The sequence below is a fragment of the Tachyglossus aculeatus genome, chromosome 23 (assembly GCF_015852505.1).
Source record: "Tachyglossus aculeatus isolate mTacAcu1 chromosome 23, mTacAcu1.pri, whole genome shotgun sequence".
Taxonomy (NCBI): domain Eukaryota; kingdom Metazoa; phylum Chordata; class Mammalia; order Monotremata; family Tachyglossidae; genus Tachyglossus; species Tachyglossus aculeatus.
Window position 1 is genome coordinate 39,672,303 of NC_052088.1, and position 9,514 is coordinate 39,681,816.

At 54.8% G+C, this 9,514-nt stretch overlaps 1 protein-coding gene across 1 annotated transcript; it reads left to right on the top strand.

The window, feature by feature from the left end:
* The first annotated feature begins 7,944 nt into the window (after window positions 1-7,944).
* On the top strand, window positions 7,945-9,072 carry HTR1A (5-hydroxytryptamine receptor 1A). Its single transcript, XM_038765579.1, has one exon. It carries the CDS (start codon window positions 7,945-7,947, stop codon window positions 9,070-9,072), a length of 1,128 nt encoding a protein of 375 aa, XP_038621507.1.
* Window positions 9,073-9,514: the final 442 nt, after the last annotated feature.

Below are 9,514 nucleotides of genomic sequence, written 5' to 3' on the forward strand. Positions count from 1 at the left end.
CCAGCTGACAATTGGCAGAGCCGGGATTCGAACCCATGACCTCTGACTCCAAAGCCCGGGCTCTTTCCACTGAGCCACGCTGCTTCCTCCTTCCTCTCTCTCTTTCAGCCTTTCCTTCTTCTGTTGGTTCACCTTAGGTGGATTGTTGTAACGAGTGACAGTGGAACAGGAGCGTTGTAACAAAACATGGGGACTGTGAGCCCACTGTTGGGTAGGGACCGTCTCTATATGTTGCCAACTTGTACTTCCCAAGCGCTTAGTACAGTGCTCTGCACACAGTAAGCGCTCAATAAATACGATTGATTGATTGATCGATTGATTGAGGTGCCCAGGGTGGGGAAGAGGGTGGGAAGAAGAGAAAGGAAGAGAAGTCTTATCTCAGGGTTCCAAGTCTTCAGGACCACTGGGTGGGCTGGTTTCAGTAATAATAATAATAATAATAATAGTAATAATAATAATAATAAAATGAAATAAAAAAATAATAATAATAATGGCATTTACTTACTATGTGCAAATCACTGTTCTAAGCGTTGGGTAGGTTACAAGGTGATCAGGTTGTCCCACGGGGGGCTCACAGTCTTAATCCCCATTTGACAGATGAGGGAACTGAGGCACAGAGAAGTGAAGTGACTTGCCCAAAGTCACACAGCTGACAAATGACATGCCACAGACCTTCCCCCTCCTCTCTCCTCCCTCCAGGAATGGTATTTTTGTTCCATGCTCCTCCCAACCTCCCCAGCCAGCCAGCCGGCCCTTGTTTCTGCAACCAAATAATAATAATAATAATGATGGTATTTGTTAAGCGCTTACTCTGTGCCAACCACTGTTCTAAGCACTGAAGTAGATACAAGGTAATCAGGTTGTCCCATGTGGGGCTCACCGTCTTAATCCTCATTTTACAGATGAGGGAACTGAGGCACAGAGAAGTGACGTGACTTGCCCCAAGTCACCCAGCTGAGAAGTGGCGGAGCCGGGATTAGAACCCATGACCTCTGACTCCCAAGCCCGTGCTCTTTCCTCTAGACCACACTGCTTCTAAATCTCCCCCCTCCCCACCCCAGCCCCGCTACTATCCGCTGGATCCCCTTTACTTTTGAGGTCTTTGCTGCTCTTTGATTAGACAGTCATTCATTCAATCGTATTTATTGAGCGCTTACTGTGTGCAGAGCACTGGACTAAGCGCTTGGGAAGTCCAAGTTGGCAACATCTAGAGACGGTCCCTACCCAACAGCGGGCTCACAGTCTAGAAGGAGGAGACAGAGAACCGAACAAAACATATTAACAGAATAAAATAAATAAATATGTACAAGTAAAATAAATAAATAGAGTAATAAATATGTACAAACATATATACATATATACAGGTGCTGTGGGGAAGGGAAGGAGGTAAGGCGGGGGGGAAGTCATCCGTCTTGGAAGAGTAACCAGGGGCTGCAGAGGAGGTGGAGGGTTGAGGGGAGAGGGAGATGATGGAGGGAAGGAGAAAAAGGGGTAGCGGGAGGAAGGAGACCGAGGAAGGAGAGAGGGATGGAGGGACAGAGCCAATTGTTGCGTAGGGACTGTCTCTATATGTTGCCAATTTGTACTTCCCAAGCGTGTAGCTGCACGCAGTAAGTGCTCAATAAATACTATTGAATGAATTAATGAATGAATGACAGGGTAGGGAGGTTTTCCTGACACGTTGTGCCTCTAGGAGCAGGTGGCATGGGCAGGAGCCAGGAGATTAAAAAGAGATTTTTCATTTCCTCACAAAGTTCATTTCTTCCTAGCCTGGGAGTATTCTAATCCCACCTCCGCCAGACGGTGAGCCCACTGTAGGGTAGGGACCGTCTCTATATGTTGCCAACTTGGACTTCCCAAGCGCTTAGTCCAGCGCTCTGCACACAGTAAGCGCTCAATAAATACGATTGAATGAATGAATGAATTTGTCCGCTGTATGACCTTGGGCAAATCACGTCACTTCCCTGGACCTCAGTTACCTCATCTCTAAAATGGGGATTGAGACCGTGAGCCCCACGTGGGACAACCTGACCACTTTGTATCTCCCGCAGTGCTTAGAACAGTGCTTGGTACATAGTAAGCGCTTAACAAATACCATAATAATAATAACAAAGCAGCATGGCTGAGTGGAAAGAGCCCGGGCTTGGGCGTCAGTGGTCATGGGTTCAAATCTCTGCTCCGCCACTTGTCCGCTGTGTGACTTTGGGCAAGTCACTTCACTTCTCTGGGCCTCAGTTACCTCATCTGGAAAATGGGGATTAAGGCTGTGAGCCCCACGTGCAACCTGATCATCTTGTATCCTCCCCGGCGCTTAGAACAGGGCTTTGCACATAGTAAGTGCTTAACAAATGCCATCATTATTATTATGAGAAGCAGCGTGGCTTAGTGGAAAGAGCAGGGCTTGGGAGTCAGAAGTCGTGGGTTCTAATCCCGGCTACACTCCTTATCTGTTCTGTGACCTTGGACAAGTCACTTCACTTCTCTGTGCCTCAGTTCCCTCATCTGTAAAATGGGATAAAGACTGTGAGCCCCACGTGGGACAACCCGATCTCCTTGTATCTACCCCAGTGCTTGCAACAGTGCTTGGCACCTACTAAGTGCTTAACAAATACCATTATTATTATTATTAATGATCATTATTATTATTCTCTCCTATGGGGTTTTTTATTTTATTTTCTCCCTAAATCCGGCAGGAAAACTTGTGATTCCCATGGCCCAGCGGGCCCTTCGCCGCCGCCCCTTCTTCATCTCCGGGATGGGCCTCGGCTGAGGGACTTCCCCAGAACTTGTCCATATTTACTATTCTATTTATTTTGTTAATGATGTGCATCTAGCTTTACTTCTATTTATTCTGATGACTTGACACCTGTCCACATATTTTGTTTTGTTGTCTGTCTCCCCCTTCTAGACTGTGAGCCCGTTGTTGGATAGAGAAGCAGCGTGGCTCAGTGAAAAGAGCCTGGGCTTTGGAGTCAGAGGTCATGGGTTCGAATTCCGACTCCGCCAACTGTTAGCTGTGGGCCTGGAATGCCCTCCCTCCGCAAGCTAGCTGTCTGTCTCCCTTCAAGGCCCTACTGAGCACTCACCTCCTCCAGGAGGCCTTCCCAGACTGAGCCCCCTCCTTCCTCTCCCCCTCCTCTCCCTCCCCATCCCCCTGCCTTACCTCCTTCCCCTCCCCACAGCACCTGTATATATGTTTGTATGTATTTATTACTCTATTTATTTATACATATTTATTCTATTTATTTTATTTTGTTAATATGTTTTGTTTTGTTCTCTGTCTCCCCCTTCTAGACTGTGAGCCCACTGTTGGGTAGGGACCATCTCTATATGTTGCCAACTTGTACTTCCCACGCGCTTAGTCCAGTGCTCCGCACACAGTAAGCACTCAATAAATACGATTGAATGAATGAATGAGTGAATGACTTTGGGCAAGTCACTTCATTTCTCTGTGCCTCAGTTCCCTCATCTGTAAAATGGGGGTTAAGACTGTGGGCCCCCCGTGGGACAACCTGATCACCTTGTAACCTGCCCAGCACTTAGAACCGTGCTCTCCCCCTCGTCCCCCTCTCCATCCCCCCATCTTACCTCCTTCCCTTCTCCACAGCACCTGCATATATGTACATATGTTTGTACAAGTAAAATAAATAGAGTAATAAGCACCTGTATATATGTATATATGTTTGTACATATTTATTACTCTATTTATTTTATTTGTACATATGTATTCTATTTATTTTAGTTTGTTAATATGTTTGGTTTCGTTCTCTGTCTCCCCCTTCTAGACTGTGAGCCCACTGTTGGGTAGGGACTGTCTCTATATGTTGCCAACTTGTACTTCCCAAGCGCTTAGTACAGTGCTCTGCACACAGTAAGCGCTCAATAAATACGATTGATTGATTGCTTTGCACATAGTAAGTGCTTAATAAATGCTATTTGGCATATATACCAGTATATATGTATATATGTTTGTACATATTTATTACTCTATATTTATTTATTTATGTATTTTATTTGTACATATCTATTCTATTTATTTTATTTTGTTAGAATGATTGGTTTTGTTGTCTGTCTCCCCCTTTTAGACTGTGAACCCACTGTTGGGTAGGGACCATCTCTAGATGTTGCCAACTTGTACTTCCCAAGTGCTTAGTCCAGTGCTCTGCACACAGTAAGCACTCAATAAATACGATTGATTGATTGATACATATATACCTGTATATATGCTTGTACATATTTATTACTGTATTTATTTATTTATTTTATTTGTACATATCTATTCTATTTATTTTATTTTGTTAGTACGTTTGGTTTTGTTGTCTGTCTCCCCCTTTTAGACTGTGAGCCCACTGTTGGGTAGGGACTGTCTCTAGATGTTGCCAACTTGTACTTCCCAAGCGCTTAGTCCAGTGCTCTGCACACAGTAAGCACTCAATTAATATGATTGATTGATTGATTGATTGATACATATATACCTGTATATATGCTTGTACATATTTATTACTCTATTTATTTTACTTGTCCATATCTATTCTATTTATTTTATTTTGTTAGTATGTTTGGTTTTGTTCTCTGTCTCCCCCTTTTAGACTGTGAGCCCACTGTTGGGTAGGGACTGTCTCTACATGTTGCCAACTTGTACTTCCCAAGCGCTTAGTCCAGTGCTCTGCACACAGTAAGCGCTCAATAAATACGATTGATTGATTGATTGGTTGATTGATTATTATTATTATTAGGTAGGGTCCGTCTCTATATGTTGCCCACTTGGACTTCCCAAGCGCTTAGTCCAGTGCTCTGCACGCAGTCAGCGCTCAATAAATAGGATTGATGAGTGAATGAGTGAAAGGTCCCCAGGACAAGTCGTGGCCGGCTCTGCTCGTGGGCCCTGGAGTCCGGTGTCCGGAGCCCGCAGCCCCTGTGGCCGGTAGGTGGCAGCAGCGGCTGTGTCCGCGCGGCGCTGACCGCTGACCGCTGACCGCTGGCCGCTGCCCCGTCCCCGGTGGCCGGTAGGTGGCGGCAGCGGCTGTGTCCCCTTGACCGCTGACCGCTGACCTGAAGGCGGGCACGGCCGGCCGGCCGTCCGTCCGTCCGTCCGTCCGTCCGTCCGTCCGGCCCCTTGGCCGCGGGCACGGAAGGATGGCAGCAGGAGGCAGCCTGAGGGGAGGGGCGCGGGGGAGGGGGGGAGCGGGGGCGAGTCGAGGGAAGAGACAGAGACAGAGACAGAGAGACAGAGACAGAGGGGCAAAAGGAAAGCAAAGAGAGAGAAAAGCAACCAAGAGGAAGGCTAGGGGCTGCCCGGACTCTTCTACCTACCAGCTCCCCCAGCCCCCACCTCCACCCCCAGGACCCGGCTCCTTCCTAGCCGACCCTCGGTCACACACACACACACACACACACACACACACACACACATTCTCTCTCTCTTTCTGTGTGTGTGTGTGTGTGTGTGTGTGTCTCTCTCTCTCTCTCTCTGCTGTTAGCCCCCCATCCCCAGCTCGGTGGAATCCCTTCTTTCCTAACCGCCCCTCGGTCACCCCGACACACACATACAAACACACACACACACACACAAACACACACACACACACACATACACACACTCTCTTTCCCTGTCTCTGTCTTTCTGTCTGTTTCTCTGTCTCTCTTCTGCTAGGCCCCCCATCCCCGGGTCCATGGACTCACTTTCTCCGGAACCATGCCCCGGTCGGTCTCTCTCTCTCTCTCTCTCTCTCTCTCTCTCTCTCTCTCTCTCTCTCTCTCTCACACACACACACACACACACACACACACACAATTTCTCGCCGCACCCCCCCCCCCTTCCGGCCCCCCGCAACCGGGGCTGTGGATTCCCTTCCTTCGTAACACCCCTCCACCTCGGTCACCCCGATATACACACACTCTCTCTCTCTCTCAAGGGCTTAGTACAGTGCTCCGCACACAGTAAGCGCTCAATAAATACGACTGAATGAACGCATCTCTCTCTGTGTATCCGTCTCTGTCTCTCTGACTCTTCTGCTAGTCCCTCATCCCCGGGTTTGTGGACTGAATTCCTTCGGAACCATGCCCCAGTCTCTCTATCTCTGTCTGCCTCTCTCTGTCTCTCTCTCTGTCTCTCTCTCTCTCTCTCCTCTCTCTCTGTCTCTCTCTCTCTCTCACACACACACACACACACACACACACACACACACACACACACAATTTCTTCCCGCACTCCTGCTCCCGCCCCCCGCAACGGGGACTGTGGATTCCCTTCCTTCGTAACACCCCTCCACCTCGGTCACCCCGATACACTCTCTCTCTCTCTCTTAAGCGCTTAGTACAGTGCTCTGCACACAGTAAGTGCTCAATAAGTACGATTGAATGAATTCATCTCTCTCTGTGTGTCTCTGTCTCTCTTCTGCTAGTCCCTCATCCCCGGGTTTGTGGACTCACTTTGCCCCGATCTCTCTCTCTCTCTCTCTCTCTCTCTCTCTCTCTCTCTCTCTCTCTCTCTCTCAAGCGCTTAGTACAGTGCTCTGCACACAGTAAGCGCTCACTAAATACGATTGAATGAATGCATCTCTCTCTGCGTCTCCGTCTCTGTCTCTCTTCTGCTAGTCCCTCATCCCCGGGTTTGTGGACTCACTTTCTTCGGAACCATGCCCCGGTCTCTCTCTCTCTCTGTCTCTCTGTCTCTCTGTCTCTCTCTCTCTCTGCCTCTCTGTCTCTGTCTCTCTCTCTCTCACACACACACACACACACATACACACACAAACACACACACACTTCTACCCGCGTCCCCCCTCCAACCGGGGGCTGTGAATTCCCTTCCTTCCAAACAACCCCCCTCCCCACCCTCACCCCGACGCACACACACAGACACACAGATACACACACAGACACAGACACACAGACACACACACACACAGACACACACACACACACCCTCTGTCGGCATCACTCACAGCCCGGCGGGTGGAGGCGGAGGGTCAGGGCTCACAGGTGGTCGCGGGCGGGCAGGTGTGTTGGGGGGTGGGAGACAGTTGTGGGGAGGAGGAGGAGGAGGGAGGAGGGAGGAGCCGGGAGAAGACGATGTCTGGGGGCGCTCCTTGAGCTGGGACCCCAGACCTCCGCCCGGCTTCCCCCCTCCTCCTCCAAATCCGGCTGGTCCTTCGCCCCCCCCCCCCCCCCCAACCAGTCCTGGGTCCGGAGTCCAGTCTCCCTTCCCTCGGCCACCTGATTGTCGTTTCTCCTTGTGGACGCCTCCCGCCTCCCCATGGGGGTCTGGAGGGGAACGGGAGGGGGTCGTGGGAGGAGACGGGGGCGGGGGGATCGGGGGTGGTCGCGCTGACCTATTGGAGGAGGAGGAGGAGGAGGAGGAGGAGGAGGAGGAGGAGGAGAATCGGGCCCCGCCCGCCGTGTCGACGGCAAGGCTGGGCCTGCGGGGGTGACCACGGCGGCGGGGGCGGGGGGACACCCGGGCTGGACAGGACCCCTCCGGGGACTCGGACGGACCTGGGCCCGGGAAGAGGGGCGATCAGACACCCTCCAGGTCGGAGGAGGAGGAGGAAGAAGGAGGAGAGGCCCCCTGAAGGCCGCTGGACGACGGAGAGCTCGACGCCCGGGTCCCGGTCAGCTCCCCAGGGCCCGGGGGACCCCGGCGGGGCCGAAGCCAGGATGACCCCGGGGGGTCCGGCCGCCCCTCGTGCCCCCGGGCCCCCCGGGGGGCTCTGAGCCGGCCCCTCCGCTCGCCCAGGACCGGCCCGGGGCGCGGGGGGGGGGGGGGCGGGGGGGGGGGATGGTGCGGCGCTGCTCAGGAGGGGTCAGCCGGGGTCACCCCTCCCTGCGGCCCTGCCCTTCCCCGCGTCCCAAAGCGGGTCCTGGTCCTGGTCCTCCTCCTCCCGCCCGCCCTCCAGGTCCTTCCCCCGCCGCCCCCCGCGGGGCGCGGCCTCCCCGGGCCCAGGCATGGAGGCCCCCGGGCCGAGCCGGGCCCCGACGTCGGGCCCCCCGGCCGCCAGCCCCCCGGCCGCCCAGCTGGCCACGGCCCTGGTCCTGGGCGCCCTGATCGCCTGCTCGGCGGCGGGGAACCTGTGCGTGGTGGCGGCCGTGGCCCTGGAGCGGTCGCTGCACAACGTGGCCAGCTACCTGATCGGCTCCCTGGCGGCCACCGACCTGCTGGTGTCCGTGCTGGTGCTGCCCATGGCGGCCCTGTACCAGGTGCTGGGCCGCTGGACGCTGGGCCAGGCCGCCTGCGACCTGTTCATCTCCCTGGACGTGCTGTGCTGCACGTCGAGCATCCTGCACCTGTGCGCCATCGCCCTGGACCGCTACTGGGCCATCACCGACCCGGTGGCCTACGTGCACCGGAGGACCCCTCGCCGGGCCGCCGCCCTGGTGGGCCTCACCTGGCTGGTGGGCTTCCTCATCTCCATCCCGCCCGTGCTGGGCTGGAGGACCCCCGAGGACCGCGCCCGCCCCGACGCCTGCTCCATCAGCCGCCACCCGGGCTACACCGTCTACTCCACCTTCGGCGCCTTCTACATCCCGCTGCTGCTCATGCTGGTCCTCTACGGGCGCATCTTCCGCGCCGCGCGCTTCCGCATCCGCAGGACGGTGCGGAAGGCCGAGGCCCCGGCCGGGGGCCGTCGGGGGGCCGGCCTGGCCGACACTTGCCTCGACGCCTCCCCGCCCGCGCCCTGCGCCAACGGGGCCCTGCGGCCGGGGGATGGCGGGCTTGGCGGCCGGGCCCTGCTGCCCCTCCCCCGCGGGGGGCCGGGCCCCCCGACGGCCCCCGCCCCGGCCCGGCCCGCCGAGGCCAAGCGCAAGGCCGCCCTGGCCCGGGAGCGCAAGACCGTCAAGACCCTGGGCATCATCATGGGCACGTTCATCCTCTGCTGGCTGCCCTTCTTCATCGTGGCCCTGGTCCTGCCCTTCTGCGAGCCCGCCTGCCCCATGCCCGGCTCCCTGGGGGCCCTCATCAACTGGCTGGGCTACTCCAACTCCCTCCTCAACCCCATCATCTACGCCTACTTCAACAAGGACTTTCAGAACGCCTTCAAGAAGATCATCAGGTGCAAGTTCTGCCGGCAGTGACGGGGGAACGGTGGTGGGGGAGTTGGTGGGGGGGAATCCTAATCCTTCGGCCATCATCTACGCCTATTTCAACAAGGACTTTCAGAACGCCTTCAAGAAGATCATCAGGTGCAAGTTCTGCCGGCAGTGACGGGGGAACGGTGGTGGGGGGGGTGGGTGGGGGGGAATCCTAATCCTTCGGCCATCATCTACGCCTATTTCAACAAGGACTTTCAGAACGCCTTCAAGAAGATCATCAGGTGCAAGTTCTGCCGGCAGTGACGGGGGAACGGTGGGGGGGGGGGTGGGGGGGGGCTAATCCAGTCCTTCGACCCTACTTATCGAGCCCCCGGTGGAAGGAGCCCGGGCTTGGGAGTCGGAGGTCCTGGGTTCCAATCCCGGCTCCGGTCGGCTGGGTGACGTTGGGCAACTCACTTCACTTCTCTGGGCCTCGGTTCCCTCC

What these genes read in the sequence shown, in the direction of transcription:
- HTR1A (XM_038765579.1), top strand. Translation starts at nt 7,945, where the DNA reads ATGGAGGCCCCCGGGCCGAGCCGGGCCCCGACGTCGGGCCCCCCGGCC.